At 28.6% G+C, this 25,814-nt stretch overlaps 6 protein-coding genes across 8 annotated transcripts in view; 3 read left to right on the top strand and 3 right to left on the bottom strand.

The window, feature by feature from the left end:
* Positions 1-183: 183 nt before the first annotated feature.
* On the bottom strand, positions 184-4,040 carry Not10 (CCR4-NOT transcription complex subunit 10). 2 transcript variants are annotated; one of them, XR_001476827.2, is made up of 12 exons: positions 3,890-4,040; positions 3,364-3,802; positions 2,955-3,280; positions 2,755-2,861; positions 2,518-2,669; positions 2,250-2,449; positions 1,877-2,168; positions 1,445-1,792; positions 1,210-1,319; positions 1,044-1,122; positions 823-968; positions 184-739 (listed from the first exon to the last, which is right to left on the bottom strand). XR_001476827.2 is itself a non-coding variant. In XM_015334695.2 (11 exons), the coding sequence occupies exons 2-11, from the start codon at positions 3,770-3,772 to the stop codon at positions 913-915; spliced, it is 2,079 nt and encodes a 692-aa protein (XP_015190181.1). In that variant the 5' UTR covers positions 3,773-3,802; positions 3,890-4,040; the 3' UTR covers positions 184-912. The 2 variants fall into 2 exon arrangements, 1 of the variants encoding a protein (XP_015190181.1); XM_015334695.2 differs by having other exon boundaries at positions 184-968.
* Positions 4,041-4,674: 634 nt separating this feature from the next.
* Positions 4,675-7,173, bottom strand: LOC107073870 (peptidyl-prolyl cis-trans isomerase FKBP8). The gene is given in 6 exon segments (XM_015334696.2): positions 4,675-5,172; positions 5,175-5,279; positions 5,400-5,695; positions 5,782-5,981; positions 6,083-6,393; positions 6,702-7,173. Coding segments are annotated over 5 exon segments (1,107 nt in total). The 5' UTR covers positions 6,392-6,393; positions 6,702-7,173; the 3' UTR covers positions 4,675-4,975.
* A 141-nt stretch (positions 7,174-7,314) lies between these two features.
* Ppib (peptidylprolyl isomerase B (cyclophilin B)) lies at positions 7,315-8,563 on the top strand. Its single transcript, XM_015334697.2, has 4 exons — positions 7,315-7,551; positions 7,651-7,858; positions 7,953-8,137; positions 8,218-8,563. Exons 1-4 carry the CDS (start codon positions 7,333-7,335, stop codon positions 8,350-8,352), a joined length of 747 nt encoding a protein of 248 aa, XP_015190183.1. The 5' UTR covers positions 7,315-7,332; the 3' UTR covers positions 8,353-8,563.
* Positions 8,564-8,717: 154 nt separating this feature from the next.
* On the top strand, positions 8,718-15,296 carry PGAP1 (GPI inositol-deacylase). Its single transcript, XM_015334699.2, has 10 exons — positions 8,718-9,551; positions 9,641-9,794; positions 11,972-12,082; positions 12,216-12,319; positions 12,380-12,823; positions 12,915-13,168; positions 13,253-13,687; positions 13,756-14,145; positions 14,228-14,602; positions 14,682-15,296. Exons 1-10 carry the CDS (start codon positions 9,396-9,398, stop codon positions 14,953-14,955), a joined length of 2,697 nt encoding a protein of 898 aa, XP_015190185.1. The 5' UTR covers positions 8,718-9,395; the 3' UTR covers positions 14,956-15,296.
* STUB1 (STIP1 homology and U-box containing protein 1) lies at positions 15,020-18,348 on the bottom strand. 2 transcript variants are annotated; one of them, XM_015334701.2, is made up of 5 exons: positions 18,235-18,348; positions 16,997-17,169; positions 16,739-16,937; positions 15,835-16,172; positions 15,020-15,729 (listed from the first exon to the last, which is right to left on the bottom strand). In XM_015334701.2, exons 2-5 carry the CDS (start codon positions 17,111-17,113, stop codon positions 15,487-15,489), a joined length of 897 nt encoding a protein of 298 aa, XP_015190187.1. In that variant the 5' UTR covers positions 17,114-17,169; positions 18,235-18,348; the 3' UTR covers positions 15,020-15,486. The 2 variants fall into 2 exon arrangements, with proteins under 2 accessions (XP_015190187.1, XP_015190186.1); XM_015334700.2 differs by lacking the exon at positions 18,235-18,348 and adding an exon at positions 17,302-17,501.
* A 5,465-nt stretch (positions 18,349-23,813) lies between these two features.
* The window catches only part of LOC107073980 (uncharacterized), a 36,035-nt gene continuing 34,034 nt past the window's right edge, over positions 23,814-25,814 (top strand). Inside the window, exon 1 of the mRNA XM_015334973.2 lies at positions 23,814-25,712. The gene's annotated coding sequence lies outside the window, so the exon portion shown is untranslated. The remainder of the gene's footprint in view (positions 25,713-25,814) is intronic.

Raw genomic sequence — 25,814 nt, forward strand, 5'->3', positions numbered from 1 at the left:
TGTTTTTTCTTTTTTTAAAACGCATTTATTGTCGTATCTTTAAATCTCATTATTCTTATAATGAGATTATTACGCCTTGTATTACTTTCATTTAATTTACATGCAGGATGTTTCAAAATCTATGGGAATAACTTCAGGAATGGTTTCGGTATGCTAAAATAAGAAAAATAAATTTATATACACTTATTATGAATTATAGCTGTTTGTATGTAATTTTTTATCATATTTTGTTATATCTGTTATAAAATTCGTTTTATATCATGCTATCATTTTTGTTCTTCTTTTTTACTTTTAATCCATTCCCTTTTGAATTTATTCTCTAAGTCAAGTGCTTACCGAACACACACACGTACATATATATGTATATATTTGAAAATATTCTTTTAAAGAAGTTTATATTTTCTTCTTAGTTTGACTAAAAAATGTATATTTCAACATGATTTTTATACAAAATTAAATATAATTATATTACATTTATGTAATAATTGTACCAAGTGTACTTGTTATTGCATTAAATAGAAAACCGAAGTATGCATGAAAGTTGAACTAATAATTTTTGTCAAACAAGTGTTAGTATATGTGAATTATTTTTTACAATATTACATAAACACAAATAAGTGCTTATATGCACAGGTATATCTGAATAATTAAAATCTTGATTAGTTTCTTTTTTTTAATTTATCCTTTAACATAGATCAAGAAATTGCAACTATTGTTTATATGTACAATAAAATGTAGTCTGAAAAAAACATACATAGAAATATTGTACAATTAGTGTTAATATGTGAATGGTAAAATATATAAAAAAGTTATTGTCATTACCATCATTTCCATTTCTATATACATATTGATACGCATAAAATGGTGATGTGATTACAGACGGTATTATATAAAGTACAAATAAAAAAATGATTAACGATACTGAGGACAATGTTGTTTTATTATAGATTTCGAAACATCCGTGTGACCTATAATTAGAAGGAAAATATATTATATAAAATCTATTAATAAATTTATTGTTAAAATTATTAAATAAATCTTACCAAGTTGTAATTCTATATACAATGCTAACATTATTACATGTATAGGTACATCACAGTCTATACCTTTTGACAACCAAACCTATAATGATCAAAATCAATTTACTGAGATTAAGATAAGAATTTTTATCATAAACTAATCCAATAAAATATAAATTATTGTATTCACCTGTTTTAATGTTTCACCAGATTTATCGAGTTCACCACGTATAGCATAAGCAACTGCTAAATTATAACGAAAAATTGCAACGCCTGTAGCAACAGTTGTTGGATACCATGCTGTAATATAATAATATAATAATATAATTTATTACATAAAATATGATATCAAATAATATGCATTATTTTATAAATCATAAACATATCTTACAAAGTGTGGATAAAAATATTTATCAAAAGTTTACCTTTCACAGGTTTCAATACTACTTCTTCAATTTTGTCTTTATCCTTATCCTGAATTTCAGGTATAGAAACGAAAGTATTTAAATCTTGTATAGTTTCTGGGTTCAAGTATTCAATTGCTTCATTAATTTTATCCATAAAAATCAAACTTTCAGCGGCATACAAATTACCAAGCATTTTATATGCTCCAGGCACTTTATTCAGACTTAATAGTGCTTTGGCATGTTCTAATGCAACAACGTAATCTCCAAGACATAAAGATACATATGCGCTGGCAGCTAAGACATTGATCTTTAAATTCAACGCTTCTATCCTCATTGCTTGAGAAATCAAAGTGGAATTCTGACTATCTACATATGGATAAATTAGTTATATGTCTGCTGATTTGATTATTGATATTAAAGTATATAAATAAATACTAAAAATACTCATACTTAGATTATGTCCAGGTGTTAGTGCTAATGAAACTGTTTGAGGATTTGGAATTGTTGTCATAGATAAATTCAATTCACTAACATTAGGTAATAAAAATGAAGCATTCTTCAAACATAATAGTGCAAATTCTAAAGTAGTTTGTGGCATGGCGTAAGACAAACCATCTGTGTGATATTTTGTATCTTTTGAAAGTGATGATGTTAATATAATTTTTCTATGTATTCCAGAACCTATAACTTTTTGAACCAAATCTCTACGCCGTTTAGGTATATTAAAATCACTCTCATTTGTCTGAAAAGAAAAATAAACTTTTACTTTAATTTTCATTCAAATGTATATGCTTATAAAAAATTACTTGCCGATTACACGTACTGGTTTATGACAATAAATACAACATTCAGCCATCCTTAACCAAAGTTTAGGACTATTATGTAATCTTTGGGCAGCTTCTGTAAAACAGTCAAAAGCTTTTGATGCATGACCAGCATATAAATATGATGTACCCAGACTGTACATTAATTCATAATGTTTATTTCCACCAAGTGTGTACAATGGTTGCGAAGATAAAGGATCTTAAACAAATACTTTGTTATTTGAGTTTCTTGAAAAAATATTATCTGATGTTAATTGTTATAATTACCAGTATCTTTTACTTGCACACTTTCTACAGCAGTTTTATTTTCGTATAAAGCTTGTCGTAAATAAAAACATGCTAAATTTGGTTTACCCATGGCTAGATGTATACACGCCATGTTATTATAATATAAGACTGCAGAAAATTTTCCACAAGATCTAGAAAAAAAATAAAATAATAATGTTAATAAAAAATATCAATATAAGAATATTAAGATATGAAATAAATTTTCAAATTACTAACTTGAAATCCGAAGTTTCTGAAGCGAGGGAGTTTAACAATTTTATAGCCTTTTTATGATTTCCTTTTAAATATTCCAAATTTGCTTTCAAGCATAGCGTTGATATATTCTTGAAAAATATTAAATTAATATTTTATATATAATAAAATAATATATATACATTAATATAATTATAGGTATTTTGATATATGTGTAATCTTACTACTGGAGTTCCTAAAGAAACTAATGTTTTCCATTCCCGTTTACATAATTTTAATTGATGTGTTAAAAGGTATATTCTAGCTTTATATTTTAATAGCTTTATTTTAAATAGATCTGTAACTATATCATTACTATCTTTCTTCTGTTCCTTCTGTTCTTTTACAACTTTCATTACGCCTTCTTTATCTACCGATGCAATCTTAGAATTATCCGTTGAAATAAATTGACTTTCAATATAATTTATCAGTAATAGTGCTGCATCAGGTTGCTCCGTTATTATATGCAATTCAATTAGAAGCGAACAAACTTTGTGTGCTAAACTTTCTTCTATAACATTAATAGAAATTTAGTATTTGTTCATTATTGCAAATAGATTAACATAATATTTGAGATAACTTTGTTATACACACCCAATGGTTCGATATAAGCAAACAATCTATTCATAATTTGTAACGCTGCAGTATACTGCCCAGTATGATATAACAAAACTGCTTGATTATATCTCATGACACATTTTTCAACATCATCTATAGCATCACCCAAATCTGTAGTAGACATTTGTCCACATATTGCATTCAAACTTTTTCTCATTAATTCTGTTTTTTTCAAATCACTTTTATAGTACTCTACCACAACCTTATTATGCATTACTTTAAGATCCTTTGGCCTGAGAGTTTCCAATTTATTTAAATAATTTAAACAAGATGTATATGAACCTTTTTGAAATTCGAATAATGCATTTTGAGCTAATTCACGTTCCTGTTCTGTTATTACTGCTTGTCCAATATCTTTACTTTGTACTTCAGATATTTCAGCCATTGTAATATAATGAAAAATACAAAAATTTTACTGAAACAAAAAAATCATTTGAAGAAACGTCAATTATTGTAAAACTCTTATTTTCTACAATAATTCAATGTACATTCTTCAACTAACATTTAATTCTGCTAAATAGGTTAACTGTGTGTTTCGTTTCACTACATAATATCTATCTGGCCTTCATCATTGATAATTCCAGGTGTAAGCAGTGACGTATAACTTGGGTTACTAAAGGGGTCAAATGTGTATCTTTATATTATTTATACAAAATATTACATTAATATAATTATATACAAGGAATATCATGTATTATTTTAATATTATTAAGAATTTATAAATTTATTAAAAACTATAATAAAAAAACATATTTTAAGATCCAATTATATATATATATATATATATATATATATATATATATATATATATATATATATATATATATATATATAAATTACAATTTACTTGAAAGCAATTAAAAAATTGGTTTTAAAATAAATTTGTACAAAAAAATGAATTTTAACTTAGAATGTAACAATTAAAATTTTAATAGTTATAAAAATATATTTACAGAATATAACCATAATAATATAATGATAATATTTAGTTAAGATTAATATTCGCTATAATAAACAAGTTTTCCAATTTAAAGATAATATAAATAAAAATATAATATAATAACTAATAAGTATATTATATACATGTATATTTATATATATATGTATATAATGCGTGTTAGCCTACGGACTTTTCAGCCCAACTGTTATATATATATATAATAAAATTATACATATTTATTTTTATTCGTATATCAGAACATTCACAAGTACTATTAAATATAATTTTAAAAAATTAAATGATAATTAATATAATTAAATTTTAATATTTTTTCAATCATTTTAAAATCATTTTTCTATTTGTTTTTTATTTATACATAAATGAATATACTTAAATATTTATACCTTTTATTGATAAAAGAAAAGGTGTATATTTAATTTTTAATTGCTATGAACAATTTTACAAGAGGGTTAAGAATTAGTTTCTTAAGTTCCTTCTATAGAGAAGTAATATGATATTTTCAAACAATCTGTTTATAAAGTTATTCTTATGTAACAAAATATCATATCTTTTATCATCATTATATTTCACAATAATGGTTTACGTTTTTAAATGCGATTCTAACGAATAAAATTTCCAATCCTTCCGTCATGATGTGAACTTGTAAATCAGTACTCCTGCAATAGTAACAGCAGCTCCACAAATTAGACTCCAAGCAAGTTTATTTGAATCGCGGTTTTTATTCTTTTGATTTTTCGTGCCTGTACTATTCATTTTCTGTGTTCCGAGCATTTTACGATAAAGATTTTTTTCATGTTGCGCATCTTTTACATTTTTTTCTTTAAAATTGCTAACTCTTGTCGAATAGCTTTCGATTCTGGATCTAACTTAGCGGCTTGGAGGAAAGTAGCGTATGCTAAAGAATGTTCTCCTTTAAGATGATAAATTCTTCCTATAAATATAAAATATATATTTATTTATTATATTTGAGAAAGATCATTTAAATTCTAACATCTGAAATTTAATGAAATGTATATTTATACTGCATTTATAAAGTTACGATTAATATTACCTTTTCTAAACAATGCTTTTATATTCTGTGGCTGACATGTTAGAACATTCTCTACATTTTTTAATGCAGCATCATACGCTTCAGTTTTTATTTGTGCTGCAGTTAAGTTATTATATACTGCCATACGATTTTCCAATAAATCCTGCAATTCTGTGTCAGTAGCAGATTCTTCGATTTCATCGGTAGCGGCATTGTTGGAAGGAACCAAAAAATCTAGAGCTCTTCTGTAGCATTGAATTGCAATTGTGTGTTCATTTCGCGCGAACCACCAGTTACCGCGTAATCGTTTTTTATTTCTGTATCGTAAAAATAATGTATATATTAAAAATTATTACATCAACAAAGATTTAACATAAAATCAAATCGTAATCATAATAATTACCCAATTTCTTTTCTCTTACTAATGCTAAGAGTATCTAAATCTGTTTCTAAATGAAACGATTTTAATTCAACCGTATACCAAATAGTAGCATTAGGTGGAATGTCAGGTTCAACTCCTAAAGTACCATAAGCAAACCGTGAAGCAACTTCCACTACTGCAATTTCACCTACGTTCATTAGTGCAATTGCTAAATCTAATCCCTACGTATATAAGAAAAAAAACCACATTACATAATTTAAAGATTTAACAAAAAATATTTAATGGAAAATTTATTTCATTACAAAAGAGTAGGGCACATTACCTGAACAACTTCAACATCACCTAATTGAATAGTAATATTTTCATGTTCTTCTACTATCTTTCCAGATTCTAATTTACCAATAATTTTCAGCGTACAATAATCTGTTGTATTAGGTCGTGTTCCACTCTGACCTTCTTTTATAACTTTTTTTCTTAATTGTCCATTACCAAGAATATCAATCCATTCATCTACAGGATGATCAGCTAAAGCTGCTTTAGTTGACGGATCTTTAGGATCGATATCAAAATTTAAATCTTCGCGAATGAAATCAGCCTGAGTTTTTCCTGTTTCTATTTCCATGTTTTCCATTTCTACAAAATAAAATTATTAAATTCTTATTATTATTGTTGCATAACAATAATTCAAGAATATTCAAACATAATCTTTTGACATTAGATGAGTCATGCAAATTTAGAGGTTATAATAAAAATAAAACATTTTATTTATGAATAGTTAAGAATACAATACTCATGATAATAATAATTAAATAATATAATATTAATGATGTGTAATTAAAGAAAATGCTAACTCATCTAACCTTTAATAGAACATAAAAAATTGATATGCATAATAATTGCTTAAAATTAAAAGAATAAAATAATACAATTATTATTTATACCTTAATATTTTAGATGATATGAAATTAATAAAAGTTTCCTAAAGCATTAGTTTATTTTTCACATTTGAACATAATATAATATGTGGACTACCGGCAGAATATACTTATATTATGAACTAAGCAACGTAATGATGAAATCGATAATCGAATTTTTATCGAGAGTTTTCTTCTTTTTAATTACATACATAAGTTTTTGTCAGATATTGACAAGGAGATAAGAAAATAAATTCAAATAATTAATTGCTTTTTTGTACGATGTTAAAAATAGAACCTAATTATCATTTTAAAGATAAGCGAAAAAAATACACTCATGACGATAGTTATTATTTTTTATAAAACTCGTTGTACCATATGGTGATCTGTGCGTATGTTTATATCAAAGGTTTTTAAACATTTAATTTATACAACTAATATTATCTCCAAGTAATTATTATTTCTTACTATAATCAGTATTAAAGTCTATAGAATATAGTAAAATAATTTTAATTGCAATTGGAATTATTCGACAAATTGTCAGGGGTGTCTATATGGTAGTATACAGTAGTGTATGACAAAATCTTTTACAGACCAATGATAGGTACCCACATTACTTGCACGTGCGCGTGCGCAGTGGTGCGCATTTCAAGTCTTGATGGTTCATTCAACTTCACCTTTGACTACATACAATTTAGTCATCGATGAACGACAGTTGTTCGTCGAACGTCTTTGTTCTATAAATCGCTATTATAGACGACAGATAATACAAATAGCAATGAGAATAATTCTACTTCTTAGCCTTGTGGCTATAATCTTTTGTTTGGCCGCTCATGCTGACGATAAGGCAGTTAAAGGACCAAAAGTAACTGATAAGGTAAATATGAATTCTCATGATAAAAATCATGATCCTTTGAATGACAGTTACACGATAAGAATTTTTTTATACATTCTATTATTATTCTAACATATTTAGGTGTGGTTTGACATCCAAATTGGTGGTAAAGATGTTGGAAGGGTTGAAATTGGTCTCTTTGGAAATACAGTACCTAAAACAGTACAGAATTTTGTTGAACTTTCTAAGAAACCTGCTGGAGAAGGATACAAAGGAAGCAAATTCCATAGAGTTATTAAAGATTTTATGATTCAAGGAGGTGATTTTACTAAAGGAGATGGAACTGGAGGTTAAATATATTTTCTTTTATATATTTAAAAAAAAAAAAATGTTTTGTCATCGTTTAATAATATTTTAATAAATTATTTCATTATCTTTTATAGGACATAGTATTTATGGTGCTAGATTTGCTGATGAGAATTTCAAGTTGAAACATTATGGCGCTGGATGGTTATCTATGGCAAATGCTGGTAAAGATACCAATGGTTCCCAATTTTTCATTACTACTGTACAAACTCCATGGTTAGATGGCAGACACGTTGTTTTTGGAAAAGTAATTAAAGGAATGGTATGTGCCGATTTAAAAATTCTAATATTGTTAATATATTAATTATATTTATTTTAATGTATTTTGTTATATTTTTCTAGGATATTATTAAAAAAATAGAAGCTGTATCTACCGATAGTCGAGACAAACCAACAGAGGATGTTGTTATTAGCAACAGTGGAGCAGAAACAGTACCAGAACCATTTGGGGTATCTAGAGATGATGCTACTCAATAAAAATCAATTTATGTAAAAAATATGTGCATGGCGGTTATGTTACTAACAATGCAATTTTGATCACTGTATTATATTCCAATAATATGTAATTTCATATATAAATATTACTTCTTGTAATAAAAAAAAATAACTTTTATAAATATCTGTATATGTTCATAAGGATACATATTTCATTTGTATAACTAATAAAAATGAACATAATTTGTTTAAACGATTGTTTGGATATTTTTTTCATTCATATAAATGAATGCACATGATAATTTAATTTTAGTCAATTAGTATTATTTAACCATTAAATTGTTAGTGATTTATATTGTACATGACATTTTCTAACAACTGCCCTTTTGTATTCCAATTCTAAAGAATGATGTCGAAAGAGGACTTTGCTATAGTATAAGAAAGTTCATGATATTCTCACGTACATACATTTCATATTGCATCGAAAGATATCTAACTCTCGGATTGAATTATGAAATCAAATATTTATCACATGGTATACAAGTGTTAAAGAAAATTAATTAATATCAAACACTTGATAATAAACAAATTTTAAATGTAATATAACTGTTATCAGACGTCCGTCAAGTCTCCAATGAGACAACGGTATTTTGGCGTTTTGCTCGTCTGTCACATAAAAATGATAATCGACATATGTATATTGCATACAAATCGAAATTAGCTACAACCTAATGAGAATCGTATTAAAAAAACCAATAAGGGATAATATAATGAATTTGAAAAATGGTTACAAGATCCCGTACAATTTACTATCATATGTACCAATCTTCACATACATGACTGACGTATTAATAACCTTAAAAATGTGTTGTTGATGATTCCAAATATATCGTTTGTGGATTATTTTAAATAACGCAAAAAATGTTGAATATGTTAGAATTGATTCTTAAAAATAATCGAAACTTTGTATACATGTTTTATAATATGACAAAGTTAACGTAAATATTAATGAAATAATTATGAAATGATCTGAATTATAAACATTATATTTATCTAACCAAGAACATAGATATTAATGATAAAACATGACGTTTCTTAAATCTATTTTGTTCTATTTCTTAGTAGTTGTATTATTTTTATTTTTATTATTATTATATATCCTTGGTGGTGTACGGTACATCACAGATTTTGAGAATAATACTTGTGAAATGACTTATATGTTTGAATATCCTCAATATGTGGTAAGTATATTTATTTAAAAAATTATTATTATTATTATTATTATTATTATTAAAATTATTATTATTCTTTACTTTTTATCCTGATATAGAGGGTAGCCTTAGACGATAATATAGAAAACAACTATCCACGATATGGATTGTATGCATATGGAGAAGGTTTTGTTACAGAAAAACTTAGAAGAATGCATTTTACAGGAATACCTGTCCTTTTTATTCCTGGAAATGCAGGCTCTCATGAACAAGGTAACGTGTTAATATTTTTTAATTATAGTTTATACTAAGAGATAGTGAAATCAATTACCTATACTCTGCATATACAGTAAAACCTGTTTTTGTGCGGTTCTTTTGTATGCGATTTGTTTTGTGCGATCTTTTTTTTATGCAATTTTTTTCGTGTGATTTTTTTTTATGCGGTATATGAATCTCAGCGGCGTTGGCACCAGTTTAATGTTTCCTATCAGTGTACGTATACATGTATGGACAAACCCTTACTACGTGGACTCCTTGGCGATAATGGAACCTTATACAATCACTGGATCAGGGCATAATCGCAAATTTTAAGAAACATTATTTCAAATTAACTTTTAGCTACATTCTGAAAAAACTAGAGAACTATGAATTAGGCCTGACTGAAGTTTGGAAAAAATTTTCAATTTTAAACTGCATAAACTATATTACTGCAGCAATTGGTCAAATAAAACAACACACATTAAATTCGTGCTGGAAAGCGATCTGGCCTGAATGTGTAATTTATCGAAATGTAACCGAAAACGCGTCCATGTTATTACCTGAAATTACTGCGCTCGCACATAACATCAACGGATACAGCTTTGATACTTTCGGCGAAAATGATCTTGACGAAATGATTGTCAATGATAGTGACATTATCAATAATTTGATAGATTATGAAGTCGGACAAGAAGAACCGGAATTTATTACAGCCGATAAAATATATGCAGGAATCCAGATTTCTAAAAATTGGAAACGCATTTTCTTAAAATAGATACTTATTCTGAAAGAAGCTTGAAATTTCAAAAAGAGAGAATCATGCATGTCTTGCTATCGTGACGTGTACCAGCAACTGAACAATCGACCGACGTTACAAAAACTGATCACTAACTTTCTGGTGCCAAAATCAATTGAAATCGTATCTTCAAGTGACGAAAGCGATATTGAACTAATTCGTCATAAGAAAATGCGCGTTTTGGATTACGAGTAGCAGTGAATTATTTAATGTACATTTTGAAAATTTTTGCATATATTCAATGAAAAATTAAATATTTAAAAAATTTTTCAAGTCTAATTTACTTATTTAATTTGTTTGAAAGCATTTTCTGATTTATTTCATAAATAATTGATGTATTTTTTAAGTGCGACTTTTTTTATGCGGTCCCTATCCACCGCATAAAAAAAATTTTAGATAGTGTATCGTACAAAGATGTTAATTATATGTAAGTATTTATAAAATTTTCGAATATTTTTTTATACGATTTCTTTTATGCGGTTTCTATTCTCCGCAAAAAAACAGGTTTTACTGTATATACAGGGTGATCTGTAACTGGTAGTACAAGTAAAAAGGGGGTGATTCTACATGAAAAAATAAATTGAAAATAAAGAATAATAATTTTTGGTTTGAGGCTTTGTTCTCGAGAAAATCGACTTTGAATTTTCGCAAAGTACGACTTTTCGTTAGGCCGCGTCAGTCACGGGTGACTGACATTCAACTATTTTTTAATACAAATTAACGTCTGTGGCCTGGCGGGAATTTCCTAAGAATTTGCGTAATGCTTAACGTGTTATTATATGATATTTTATTTCATAGACTTATCGCAGGATTTTGTTTAACAGAAATTGAATATTAAGAAAAATAACAAAATATAAGATTTATGGTCTATAAAGGATTTGATATCGAACACTAATCGATACTGATAGTATTTTGCGATAAAAGTCGGATAGTAAGATAATAGGTAGAAAAACACTTCCGTAATATTGGAAGTATTTATCAATATAATTTCAATCGAGACAATGATCTACAATGAAATCCGTTATAACGAGACATGATTAACACGTTAAGCGCCACGCGAATTCTTAGGGGAAATTCCCGTCAGGCCACAGACGTTAATTTGTATTAAAAAATAGTTGAACGTCAGTCACCCATGACTGACGCGGCCTAACGGAAAGTCGTACTTTGCGAAAATTCAAAGTCGATTTTCTCGAAAACAAAACTTCAAACGAAAAATTGTTATTCTTTATTTTCGATTTATTTTTTCATGTAGAATCACCCCTTTCCTCAAACGAAAAATTGTTATTCTTTATTTTCGATTTATTTTTTCATGTAGAATCACCCCCTTTCCGCTTGTACTACCAGTTACAGATCACCCTTTATATGTATATATGTATATTTTTGTTTGCATATGCAGTAAGGTCTATTGCTTCTGTCAGTTTGAGAAAAGCTCTGAAAGATCGAACACCTTTTCATTTTGATTTCTTTACCATATCGTTGGGTAAAGATTATTCTGGTTTGTATGGCGGTATGTATAATATCACATTGAAATAAAAATTCTAGTTAATAAGATATTTAAAAAGACGTTTAGTATAAAAATAATATTTTTATATGTAATATAAAAATCAATGAAAAATATTTTCTTTCCTTTTTTATAAAAGGTGTATTAATGGAAGAAACTATGTATGTTCATCATTGCATAAACAAAATTTTAAGTTTGTACAAAGGAAACATGGATAATGTTGTACTTATTGGTCACTCAATGGTAATTATAAATATATGTTTGTAATGTAAATTGAAAGAATATAATTATCTTCATTTTCAGGGAGGAATTATAGCCAAAGGAGCTATTTTATTAGTACCTAATGCAAATGTTAGTACTGTCAGTATTATAATCAATTTGGCAGTCCCTTCAACACCATCGATAGTGTTCGATAATACTTTCGCCAATTATTATTACGCTTTAGAGAAAAAAGCAAATGTTATTAAAGATGCTGGTATAACGGTAGTATCGATTGCCGGTGGCCCAAGAGATATAATCGTACCAGCAAATCAAGTTATAGATTCTACAGCTGATATAAATATTTTATCTACAAGTATACCAGATGTTTGGAAATCTACTGATCATCAATGTATTCTTTGGTGCAAACAATTAGTACTCTCTATTGTTAGATCTTTATTTGATAGCGTTAATTATACACAAAGACCACCTAGAATTTATAATGAACCTGCTCGTAAATTAGAAGCTTTATCTTATCACTTTTTACATGTAAGGAAACATTTTTATTTTTATTTTATGTGTATAAATTTAAAATATTTATAAAAAATTAAATATATTGATTTATTATATATATTTATAGCGAAGTTCAGGAAAAAGATTATACCATTATAAAGAAAAATTTAATTTTCATAACAAAGGTGAATGGATAGAAAATATCCAGAGACAATACACATGGGAGAATAAAGTTGACAATTCTAAAAAAGTTCCTACGTATTTAATGATTAGACTTATAGATCCGCGTGATCATTTGACAATTGAAACAATAAACTTGGAAACGAAAGATTGGCTCTTTGTTTGTTCTGCTTCAAGTTTGCAAGGCTACTCTAGAGTGTGGTTGGTATAAAAATTATATTATTTTAAAGTCCAAGCTACATTTATAATCATTTATTTTAAAAATATTTTATTATTTGCTTTTAGCGATTGGGGCTGGAATCTTACAAATAGAACAAGAATGGCTCCTGATTATTTATATAGACTCAGACGTGTTGTTGATTTAGATACTCAAGAAATTAAATATCCAGGTGTGACACATATTGTTATTAGAATACCTTCAGAAGATTTAAATAACAATGTTATAATTACCGTTGATGCATATTCTCATGAAAAGAGAATTTTACCTATTAAGAAGAGGAGTTGGACAATTAAAAATCTTGTTAGCTCTGATTCATCTGGTCTGATAGATTTTACACCTGGACAAACAAGATATTATTTAACTTTAAATAAAATAAATGTAGTAGATGTAGAACTTAAAAATATTGAATGTAAAGATATTAAAGGACCAGTTCACACCAGTATTGAATTATTGGAATCATGGAATTTTGGTATTAGCCAAACTATATTTTTCAGTGAAATGTAAGTGCATTCTTTTTTTATACAAGTATTTAATCAAATTATCTGTACATCAATCGTTTGTTTTACAGTGATGATGGACCTAAAACTTTAAAAGTACAGACACGTTCTAACTATGATACTAATGTTTCTGCAATCTTAAGAATGACTTTAGAACCAAAGTGTTCATATAAATTTAATATTAAGGAAGGTGCCATAATAGATCAAATTTCTTGTTTAATACGAGATCGCTGGTCTAGTCTTTACATAATTATCATAAGTTTACTCTTAGTGATAATATCATTGCGATTAGACAACGAAAAAAGTATATATCCGCCATTAACTGTTACAATTGCTTTATGCATCTACTTTGGTATTGTTTTCGAAAGTTTTGTGGCTTTAGCCATAATTTGTATATTTGCTATTGGTACATGCTGTTCTGTTATTTTCCTCGGTTCATTAGCACATGGCATAGCTGTAAGGTAAGATCATATATTTATTTGTAATATAAAATTCTTATTTTTTAATAATATTTGTTAAATATATTCTTGTATTTTTCTATAGGTTTTTAGCACGAGCAATAGCTTTTTCGATGACGTGGGCTGATTGGTTACTCGGTGGATTAAATCAATTGCCACTCTTTACAACAATTTGTGTCATATCTTTAGTTCCAGCAACGTGTGGAGCATTAGCTATGGTTATCTCAGTATTTTTGCACTTTTTAAAATTGACAAGAATGTATGAAGATTATTTAGAAGAACTATTAATGTCTTGTTTACGACATTTTAAATTTGGTAGATTTTTTAAGAGTAGAGCAAGAACAGAAACAAGTGAAAATAGTCAGCAAAAAATAATAGATTATTTAATTCTTTTTATTTTATGGAGTTTCACCGCTGTAGCTGCTATACCATCTGTTCTTGTATGGGCGAAAAATTTCAGGTTAGTAAACCTTATTATTAATATTTTAGTTATTTCATTGCTGCAATATTATAATAAAAAATAAAAACATGATTTACAGTTATAGTACGCAATTATTGACAGAAGATTTCATACTGCTCACTAGCTGGAAAGTTTTAACTATATGTATTATTCTTGAACTCGTACAAATATCTTTCAAATCTTCCAATTCATGGATATTAAGCAATATGTTGTGTTTTCTAAGTTGGATTATGCTTTCTACGACAGCGACTGCTCGTCCATCCTTTTTTCAATGTTTTATACCACCCTCCGTGGCATTAATTGCAGTTATTCTTTCTCTTTATCGTAATATTACTAACAGATTATACTCATAATATAATTAAATAATTAAATAAACTATTTACGCAAATTTTATCAAAGGAAACAAAATAAACTGTATTGTATCATAAAATACATGACTTATTATTTGTGAAAAAAATAAAGATATACATATTCAATAATCAAACTTATGTTATCTATGGGTGCATATAATAGTTAACAGGTTGATTCTAATGTACAAAGATTTTAAAACTAAGTGGGGCATATACATAATAAATAATTCTACTAATAATATAAAGATTGTCAAAGAAATTATGTAAGTATTTTTCATCGACTTCTTATCAAAGTGTGTATACAATTTACAAACAATAAAAAGTCAGTTTAATTTAAAATTAAATTATTTAAAAATGTGTATTGGATGTTCTTCTATTAATTCATCTGACAGAAATGACAGAATATGTATGTATACTCGAATAAAACTTATCCCCCAAAATATAATAAATATGATAATATACTGACAGATATACTGACAATATACTTCATACGAATTAAATGTAAAAGATAAAGTAGTATATTATATCAACACATTAATAATACAACGCCCACTCGTTTTCTTGAAGGAAAGTATCCACCACTTCTTTCATAGCTAAATTTGGAATTAATTGGTCTTGTGTTAATCGAACACGTGTAACTGGATCAAAATGTCCCACCCTTTGTAAGTGTTCTTCAATATCTTTTCGTTCGTAAGTAATTCCACTAGGTGTAATTACAGGTTCTTGAAGTATCTCAAAACTAATTTTACCACACAGGTAATCTGGCACTTCTCTTTTCTATTAAAATTAATATTTATATTAATGAGGCTAAAACTAACACAAAGCAACCCTTACAAATAATCATAATAATAATAATAATAATATACGATAATAAAAACTGACCCTTCTTCTGTCATCAACTTTAGCAAATAAATCATTAAGACGAGCTGTACAAATATCTCGTTTTTCTTCAATTTCTGCTTTCCTCCTAGCTAAATCACTACTCGATGCATCCATTCCAGATTTATTGTCCCCATCTTTGATAATTTCTTGATTGCTTAATGCAGCTAATTTTCTTTCAGCATCCTCGGCTAATAATTGATTTAAATATGTCTGTAGTTCAATATCTTGTGCGATCCTCTGTTCTTCCCTCAATTGAAAACGGCGTTTGCGTGCTTGCCTCAAGACACTGGTAACGTCGTCCCCATAATTTAATTTCTGTTCCTTGGCCAAGTCCACCGCTATGCCATTGTCATTTAGCATAGTTAATCATTTTCAAAATAATATTAGTGCCATTCTAATAATAATTAACAATTTGATGACAGTAGCATCTAGTGTCTAGAAAAGTTGTGCAAGATAGCCAAATGATAGGAATCAAGCAACTTATAGTATTTTACCTCGAAATTCAATGGACATATTCCTACCATTTACAGATGAATTATGCGAAGTCACAATGCTCCATGCAACCGTGTCAAATTCGGAATAATATTAGTTATAAGAATGGAAGAAAGTATAATACGTGATATACACACAATTTTTAAGATTTTCTCATATTTAATCAAATATTTTGATACCATTAAAAGCTACATTTATTCTTGCGAAAAGAAAAGAGAAAGAAAAAGTATAATAAATGTCACCTCATATTATAGACCTTCTATCGACATAATTAATTATTCTAGCACATGATACAAATAGAAAGAAGCAAATATCGAAGCTTAAAATATATTCATATTTTTGAAAAAAGCTCTCTATCATATTTTGTAAGTAAAATATAAATTCTATTTAATATTATTTCATAAAAACATACCTCTTTGCAAATGTTTGACAGCTTCATCATAAAGTTCTAGTTCAAGTAAAGCTAAACCCAAGAAAAAGTGTCCTTTTACAGAACAAGGATCTATATCCAAAGCTCTCCTACAATCTTGACAGGATGACTCCCAACGCTTCAGTTTGAGATTGCATAATGCTCGGTTTGTGAAGTATAACGCTTGAGTTGGATTCTTTATCTGAAGGAATACAAATGCAGAGTCGTAACTAATCTGCATAGATTTGAGGTATCACTCACAATTGCTTTTGTATAACAGTTTGCAGCATCCTCATATTTATGTAGACTGAACAGACGATTGCCTTGCTCCTTTAATTCCTTGTCTGATAAGTTAGCAGTTGAATACATCTTGCTCATGGTGATGATTTATTAAGTGTCGCAATGGACACAATGTTGAGAACGTATTTTAAATTCTACAAATGTGAACACAAAAATACAAATAAATACTATAAAGAAAAACAAAGAGAAAGAGAGAGAGAGAGAGAGAGAGAGAATGAGAAAAAAACAATAAAATATCACAATATTATAACCTCAGTTTTACATACGTTTTTTTGATTATCACTTTTATTTGTATTTAATTTGAAAAATGAATATCATTTCTCACTTATACCGTTTTATGTGTATACGACTTTTTTTACAACAATATTAAAAATACCAACGAAATATAACAGATTATTTATTAAATACGTATGTACTTTTGCCCAGAGTCCCTTTAGCTCCTATACAAAAGCTATCTACACTATTTAGTTCACTAGACAATATGACAGATGGTGCTACAAACGTCGGTACAATATATTTATTTACATGATCTGACGAGTAGTATTTTTACTAATATTACAGTTACAACTTACTAGTTACATATGTATGTGTATGATGGATCGAAATAATTATTCATTCAAGAGATTAAATTCAAAGTTTAAATGTTAATTCTTCAATAGCTAATGATAAATTGAATTGTCATTTGTTAAAGTTACACGAATCATCTGTTGTTTACATCACTAATCAGAGATTATTAAGTTATTCTTATCAAATTACTATTTATTCTCTAATAAGCTATATACAACAATCAAAAGTATGCATATACTATAAATGTTTTAAGTAAATGTTGAGTTAATTAATTTTTTTAAATTAATTAATTATGTTAATTGATTAAATTATGGATTAAAAAAGCTATGATGTTTTCTAGTTGAAATTCAACGATAAAATGACCATCAAGATCGTATGAATTTTCCAGGTATTGTTTATTTCACTAATTAACAATTTCTTTCTCTCTTTCCAAATTTGAAATTCTCTCTTATCGAAATTTTGCATTAAAATTAATTTCTATTCAATGTGCGTTAATAATTATGTAACATATAAATAAATGTATTTTGTTAATTTATTAATAAATTATTGTATATTATATGAGAATAAACATGTGTTTCATATTTCTTAAATAAATGTAAAATAAACTAAAGTATTGAATTAATTGAACATACCTGCATGGAACAAAAAATAGACGATGTTTACTCGCCCGTATCAAAAAGAAGACTAACTTATCCACTTGTCGTTCGTGAGCACGTAATTGTTTACATCATTGGCTTGAAACAACCCCAAGTTTATATTTAATACTTTTTACATTATATTCAACGTGCTTTAATAGTTGTGTAATGTTTAAACGAATGCACGATTCTTTTTTTTTTTTTTAATCAGCAAATTATAAATACAAAATTGTAAACATTACATAGAATATAAAATAATTTTAATCATAAACTTACTTATTTATTTCTAGAGGATTCCAACACTTTTATATAAAACATTATTAAAGTTATGCTATAAATGTTAATAATAATTCGCAATAAAATAGCATAACGAGCTTAGAGAGAAAATATAGTGCATATTTTACGTCTCTCAACATAGTTTTATTTCTTTTTCAAAAATAAGAAAATGTATAACCTGTGCGAAGCTTGGACTTTTCCAAGAATTTACGTATGCATGTGTAGATGATATATACATGAGAAAATCACATGTCGAGATAGATATATATATATATATATATATATATGTATACATATATATAGAGAGAAAGTTTTTATGAACGCTTGTTGTGTTGTCGCCAAGCTTGATTTTATATAGGTATTTATATTCTTGTGTTTTGAATGTTTGTGTGGATAACAAGCGAGACAGTTTTTTTTATCACCTATTTTGCCATTGAAAAGATATATTTTCCAAGAAATTATATAGGTTAACTTACCAATACTTTTTCTCAGAATTTATGTAGGTCAGTCAGCTGTATCCGGATTTTTTATACCATTATCATTTTCCCGTGTATTTGTCGTTTATTTTCTTCTTTTTCTATTAATCAATTTAACAGTTTTGATATGTCTCGATTATTATCGATTTGAATTGAATCAAAGTGTACTGTGGGAATCTTTTAATCGTCTTATTGGTGGTCGACATGTTTGTTCAGTGAGTAGCACTTTTATACGGAATCTGTATCGTTTTTATAATTACAGGTAATTAGTATATTTTATATTATTTCTATTATTATACGATTCGATTCTTTACAACACGTTATTAAAGAAATATTATTATATTATATATTCGTAAAAATAATATCTTTGTTTTGCTATCCACTTAGAAGATTATTACGAAACAATTTTTGTTTCGAATTTTCAAACTATATTTTTTAACTGTTTCAAAAAAAAAAAAAAAAAAATATATATATATATATATATATATATATATATATATATATATATACATATAGTTTTAGATAAATGAGAATACATAGAATGACTAAAAGAGATTAATACGTAGCTTAATTAAACGAGTAAGTGAGATAAAATGTAATTCTAAGAGCTTGTCATATTTACCGACTCGAAGATGTTGACGTTAGGACGGTTGCATCTGAACTGAAATAATTGTTTTAAGAAGTCACAATAATATCAAAAAGTTCAAGACTTAGCGTAAACAAGTTGCTTTCATTCTTCGAGACTGAAGTTTCTATGTAATATCCCCCGTAAACTTTTAGATAAAATATTGTATCTATTATCAAGAAACTTATCGTTTCATCACTAGCTATTATAAATAATATATATATATATATATATATATACCTGCTTTACGATTCAATGGTTAACTATTCGTGCAAAAATAACGGAACTTATTTTTTCGATCGTTTTGTGTGGCTCGTTAGACATCATTTTAATTTCAACAATATTTGTTTAACCGTTATTGTTCAAGTTTTTATAATGCAATTCAATACATAGATTTTTTTGATAAAAAAAGAAAAAACTCGTGGATCATTTAAATATTAAACAAAGAACCAAAAGAAAGTGAATAATAATTAAACATGTAAATAAATTTAGATTGAATTTGCCACAGTCATTCGCTTAGTAATATTTGCGTTATACATTTTACAATTAGATTTGGATAGATCGTGAATAATACTAACCCAAGTCTTACCACGAGGAGGAGGTTGTTGTATTTGGTGTGGCCCCCCAGGTTAAGATTTTATCTCTACATTTATTTTTCTAACAAATTCATTTCATTAATAATTTATTAGAAAGAATTTTCAACAAAATTCAACTCAAATAACGAGTCATAAAATTTCTTTTTCTCTAACTTATAATTAATGTTGGATAAAAAAAAATGATAAACATCATTTGAAATTAAACTAACGACTCGATTAACGCATAAGGAATATAGCAGTACTCAATTTACAGTACTCCCTTCCTAAATTAACGCAAACATGCAAACATGTAAACATGCAAATGCTTTGATGTAAATTCGGTTGAAACTTCAAATGTAAAACGCAAGTTTCTTACTCGACAAACGCAATAATAAAAACATTCTAATTGACATTCGAATGAAACCTCAAATATAATACGCAAGTTGTTACAGTATGAACGCACGCTTAGATGTGCACTGACATGCACATTAAGAGTATTATTTCAATAATAATTAAGAATTAGTAACAATATGAATTAAAATTATTAATAGAATGAGAATTAAACAATATGCCAGGGCATTTAATTTATAAACAAATTATTTATTAGGAATATTATAGTTTTATAATTCTTTTATATTTTTTTATAATCGTATAAAGTGGAAATCTGTATAGTGGGTTCAATCTCACTTTTTCTTTCTTTCTTCGTCTCTATGTTTCTTTTCTTTTTAATGTCGTTTCATAAAATTTTGTCATTACCATCACTTAAGAAGTTTCACTTCAAAAACAAAAAAAAACATAAGAAAAGAAAACAGAAAAGTCCTGGTATCAAAAAAGAAAGGATATAATTTCTACATGTCCATTAGAGAACATTTGTTTCTATCTCACGTAACAAATGATCAAAGTAATATATTTTAATAATTCAACGATACTGTTAGACCTATATTAATCCATTTATCTTGGCAATCTACTATAAGCGCATGATTAGGTTTAATTTTTTGTCTACACGCCAGGAAATCAAGTCTGGGTGATAATACATGTTCTCTCCCTTCGAGCCACACCTAAACGGTTTGTAGAACGATATAACGATAGAGGTAGGTAGGTACTTGTTTGATCCTCTTTACTTGTAATCATCCTAATGAAGAAAAATGTGCGCGATTTCGTTAAAAGAAATCAAGTCTCTGTTCTGCTAATAGGGAAGAATCAAAGAGAAATATCGAGGGATACAAAGTTCAACTTTTCTAATCTTATTTCTTTCATTTTTTTTCTCTCTCTCTCTCTCTCTCTTTTACTCGCGATCAATACTATTTACGAATTTGGCCTGAGCGCGAAAAAGAAACAACGTCGAGTTTATTTAATCATTTCTATTTTGTTGTTGTTTTTTTTTCATTTTTATTAACGTTGATATCAGTCATTCCGGTCTGAAAAAAAAGAAATAATTCGGGCAATGATAACGCAGATTGATTTATCCTACGTGATGATACATTAACAAAATTCTCAGATTAAAATGGTTTATAAAGGGATCTAACGAAGATCGACTTTTCGATAATGGATAAAACGAGGAAATATAAAGGATGGATAAAAGAATTGAGGTGGTATTATGGCAAATCGATTCTCGAATTTGAGGATGTTTTTCAAGGATGATTTTGTGGTGGACAGGGGTCGTCTCGGTATAAATGAGTTTTTGCTAGACGAAAGGGAAGAGAAGTAATCGAAAAGATGAATCCTAGAGACAAATGAGCTCTTTAAGGACCTTAAGACCTTTTCAACGCGATAACATTTACCTCGAGACGTTACGATGATAACGATTTTAAGCGAACATTTCGAAAAATGATGTTCCATGTCCATTTTCAAAGGGTCACTCTGGTGAAAAATTGTAAGGGTCGGATGCACACATTTTGTAGATAAATTGACTCTATTTAAACGATTATCATCTCAAAAAGTGGATAGGATAAGCTCGACGTCTACTCTGAAATAACGAGAAAATGAAATTATACGTATACCTGTTATATTACATTCTTTGATAAAGCTAATAAAATCTGGAGGAAAAAAAAGACAAGAAAATAATAATATACAACACATGAAAACGAATACGATCTACATGCTAATAAATTTTCTACTTGATTTCATTTAATCTTGGATATGCACGGAGAAGTGGTTTTACGAGTTTAAGCTTATTGGGGTCGATTAGTTTAATCGATGTTTGGTTCTACGTCCACAATCGAATTAAACTACGCGAAAACTCGTTTTGGGAAAATTAGACCCCGGTAGTAAACGTAAACGAACGATGAATAGGCCCCCGTTATAATTGAATTAGTTCTCATCTTTACACCAACATGAGATAAATAAATGTAACTTCATTTTTACTTGGTCACGTTCGATCGCAATATCGGTCAGATCACATATTGAAACATAATATACCAACTGTATTCACTCTATGAATTACCATACCATCTATATATCTGTAAATATTAACGAACGTGCTTCCACCGTTACCATTGTACTCGAGAATTACATTTCGTCGTTCGTTATACAGGCGATATACGATACCAACCATTAGAAGCGTCTCTGCGAAAGCTTTCTCCTTCCTTTTCCCCCTTCCTCTCTCTCCCTCTCTGTCTATCTATCTATCTTTTTACGTGCATTAATAAAAATTTCTCGAGAAATAATGAATTCAATGTAATTTACGTGAACGCTCAAAATGTTCATTTACACATTAAAGAATATTTCATTATCCATTATTTCGTTCACATTTGCAGTAATTTTCAACGTGCAGAACGATGCGATTGCGATTAAAGGCTTGATCCATTAATAAGCTCCAACCTTTCCCGATAGTAACCACATTCTCCGTACGCCCTATTTAACCTCGTTATCGTGAGCCCTTCTTTCAGAACATTTCATTTGTGAAACGCGCTTCTCTATTTCTCGATTGCCATTTTTTCCTTTGTTTTATTTCATTTTATTTTATTTTATTTATTTTACTTTTTTTCTCCTCCTGTTTTCACATTAAACATTTCACCAACGTAGAAATCTTTTAAAACAATGATAACAAATTTTGTCGAGGTAAAAGTTTTAAACTTTTTATTACCTTCATTCTACGCATCTCCATTTCGATTCATCCATATAAACGGTTGGAGAACATGATATTTTTCTTCCCATATTTTACAGAAAAAAAAAACAAAAAAAAAGATTCAATCAAAACAAAGAGAAAACCGCGAACATAAAATGAAAAAGATCCATTTTTTTTGTTGCGCAAGTAAAACCAAAGGATACAAATGGACCAAAAAAAAAAATGATTCGATTACAATGAGAGAGAAAAGCAGAGAGAGAGAGAGAGAGAGAGAGAGAAAATATGAGAGCAAGTTTGAAAGAATGAAAGGGAGTCCTACGAAAAGACTGTAGTCAGAGAATGGCGGTGCTTCGGTTTATTAGTTGAATTAATTGATTTATGGATCACCCCACCCTTTCGAGTTACATTAAGTACACGTGCAGTTCATAGCATGCATGATACTAGTGGTGGGGGTAATATCGAGACGAATAGAAACGAACGAAAAGAAAACAGAGATCGAGAAACGTTGAACTCTGTGTGTGTGTGTGTGTATGTGTGTGTAACGGAGTGAGAGCGAAAGTACTCTTTGGGAAGCTCATAGGAAAATGAAGAGGGGGTTGAAGTGAGTGAGTTAAAGAGAAAGAGAAAGAAAAAAGAGAGAGGGAGAGAAAGAGGGAGTAAGCGAGAGATTGGTGTTGGACGATGATCCAAAGAATGGAGGAGCATGCGCGCGTGGGAGTAATACCTTATTCGTTGGTAGAGCTCCCGCCAAGGCCTTCTGTTAACTACGAACTGCCGATGGAAAAGGTTCCTTGCTATGTGTCAAAGTTGTTTTTTTTTCAACGCGAATCGTTCATACCACAATTACATTGTTTTGGTTTTTTTTTTTGATCGATTACTCAATGCGAGGAATTATATCAAATTTTTAAATTATTAATCTTTCGAATCATCTCGAAAGTGATACCCTTTCGATTATTTTTAATTAAAATATATATGTATTATTTTTGAAACCCAAAAATAATTTATTTGAAGATTCATTAGATGATGTGTTACTTGTGATGTGAATGTTTATTTTAAACGACAGTATAGGGGAATTGAAATGATGATGGATCGCGTGATTTTTGATATTTACAAGTGAGGGATCAAAGAAATTATGAACGAGGTCGTGATAAAAGGGGAAAAAAGAGGAAGGAGATAAATAAGTGAGGGAGGGGTGAGATCGATTTAATATCGTTTAGAAGTGACTAAAGTCGTGAATGAATATCGTAACCACGTGGCTTTGCAAGGAAGTGGCACGTGGGAAAATTTCGTTGAAATACGCGCGTATCTTTCACTCACTCTCTCTCTCTTTCTATCTCTTCATCTCACTCTCACTCACTCTCTCTCTCTTTCTCTATTTATTTCTCTATTTACCTTTCGCTCATTCGAAAATGTTGTTGGAATTTCATTTTGTTGATTGTCGTTCGATTAATCGTCACGATTCGAAAATTCAAGCTCATGGAAGGAAAATATGTTCAAGTGTTTAATGAATGTTTGATTATCGCGAGCAAATAATTTTAAAAGAAAAGGAATAGAAAATAAAAAAGAAAAATAAAAGAAAAAAAAGAAGAAGTTGAATTATAAAGAAAGTGGAGGATGATGAATTTGAGTAAATAACAAAATGAAGAAATGAGAGTGGTAAGTTGCGAAGACAAGTATCCGATAATTGGACCAGATGAACGAATAAGTAGAACGATACTTGGACAGAAACGGCGAATTGTGTTGAGAGAATCAACGAAGAAAACTCCTATATAAATATTCGTAAACGTACTTCACAAGCCGCAAATCCACCGAGAAACATTCCGTTCGTATCGCAGCTTAAGAGCTAGTGAATACATTTCGAAAGAGAAACCGAGAAAAGTTTGAGGAGTCGCGTTAGCTCTTCCGATGGTGCGAATAATTAATTTGTGCTAATTAGCGCCCCAAGGACAAAGTGAAGAAGAGAAGAAACAGCGAGAATAACCCCCCCCAAAAAAACGTGAGAGAGAGAGAGAATGATAGAAGACGAACGACAAGAAAGAGTTCAGTTTTAGGTTTAACATTTATTATAACGAGAAAATGAAGACTTTTCAACTCGTTGAAGGAAAAGAATGAAGAAGGAACTTCACAATCGTCGCTGGATAAAAATACGCGAGTTTGTATAGGGGTTTTTTTTTCACAGAGAAAGAAAGAAAGAGAGAGAGAGAGAGAGAGAGAGAGAGAGAGAGAAGGAGACACAAACTGTGATAGAAAATTTAATAGTTTCAATTAACAAGGAAGATTAGAAATTACGTCAAGATATCGTAAAAATGTCCTCTTTCGAGGAAATAAATTAAAAGGAAATAAGGACAAAGAGGTAGAAAAGTGACCGTAATAGAAAAGTTAAAATTGCAAATTTTCGTAGTTTCATCGTCCAAGGTGAAAATTACAAAAGAAGGGAAACCTTAATAAAGAATCCAGTAAGTTCAATTACTACTCGGATTATAAATTAGGAAAGAGAGAAAAAAAAGAGAGAGAGAAAAAGAATACGGTCCGCCGAGGTTAGCTGATTTTTTTTTGTT

Source organism: Polistes dominula, unplaced genomic scaffold (assembly GCF_049000335.1).
Source record: "Polistes dominula isolate Pdom_NZ unplaced genomic scaffold, Pdom_raw_medaka contig_31, whole genome shotgun sequence".
Taxonomy (NCBI): Eukaryota; Metazoa; Arthropoda; class Insecta; order Hymenoptera; family Vespidae; genus Polistes; species Polistes dominula.

Excerpts from the sequence above, each read along its gene's own strand:
- PGAP1 (XM_015334699.2), top strand. The coding sequence starts at position 9,396 with ATGACGTTTCTTAAATCTATTTTGTTCTATTTCTTAGTAGTTGTATTA. Across the intron at positions 12,083-12,215 it reads TTATTCTGGTTTGTATGGCG|GTGTATTAATGGAAGAAACT; the intron begins GTATGTATAATA and ends TTTTTATAAAAG. Across the intron at positions 14,603-14,681 it reads GTATGGGCGAAAAATTTCAG|TTATAGTACGCAATTATTGA; the intron begins GTTAGTAAACCT and ends CATGATTTACAG.
- Ppib (XM_015334697.2), top strand. The coding sequence starts at position 7,333 with ATGGTTCATTCAACTTCACCTTTGACTACATACAATTTAGTCATCGAT. Across the intron at positions 7,552-7,650 it reads GACCAAAAGTAACTGATAAG|GTGTGGTTTGACATCCAAAT; the intron begins GTAAATATGAAT and ends TAACATATTTAG. Across the intron at positions 8,138-8,217 it reads GAAAAGTAATTAAAGGAATG|GATATTATTAAAAAAATAGA; the intron begins GTATGTGCCGAT and ends ATATTTTTCTAG.
- STUB1 (XM_015334701.2), bottom strand. The coding sequence starts at position 17,113 with ATGAGCAAGATGTATTCAACTGCTAACTTATCAGACAAGGAATTAAAG. Across the intron at positions 16,173-16,738 it reads TGTCAAACATTTGCAAAGAG|CGGTGGACTTGGCCAAGGAA; the intron begins GTATGTTTTTAT and ends ACAATGGCATAG. Across the intron at positions 15,730-15,834 it reads AAGTTGATGACAGAAGAAGG|AAAAGAGAAGTGCCAGATTA; the intron begins GTCAGTTTTTAT and ends TAATTTTAATAG.
- Not10 (XM_015334695.2), bottom strand. The coding sequence starts at position 3,772 with ATGGCTGAAATATCTGAAGTACAAAGTAAAGATATTGGACAAGCAGTA. Across the intron at positions 3,281-3,363 it reads TGCTTATATCGAACCATTGG|AAGAAAGTTTAGCACACAAA; the intron begins GTGTGTATAACA and ends TTAATGTTATAG. Across the intron at positions 1,320-1,444 it reads AGTATTGAAACCTGTGAAAG|CATGGTATCCAACAACTGTT; the intron begins GTAAACTTTTGA and ends ATTATATTACAG.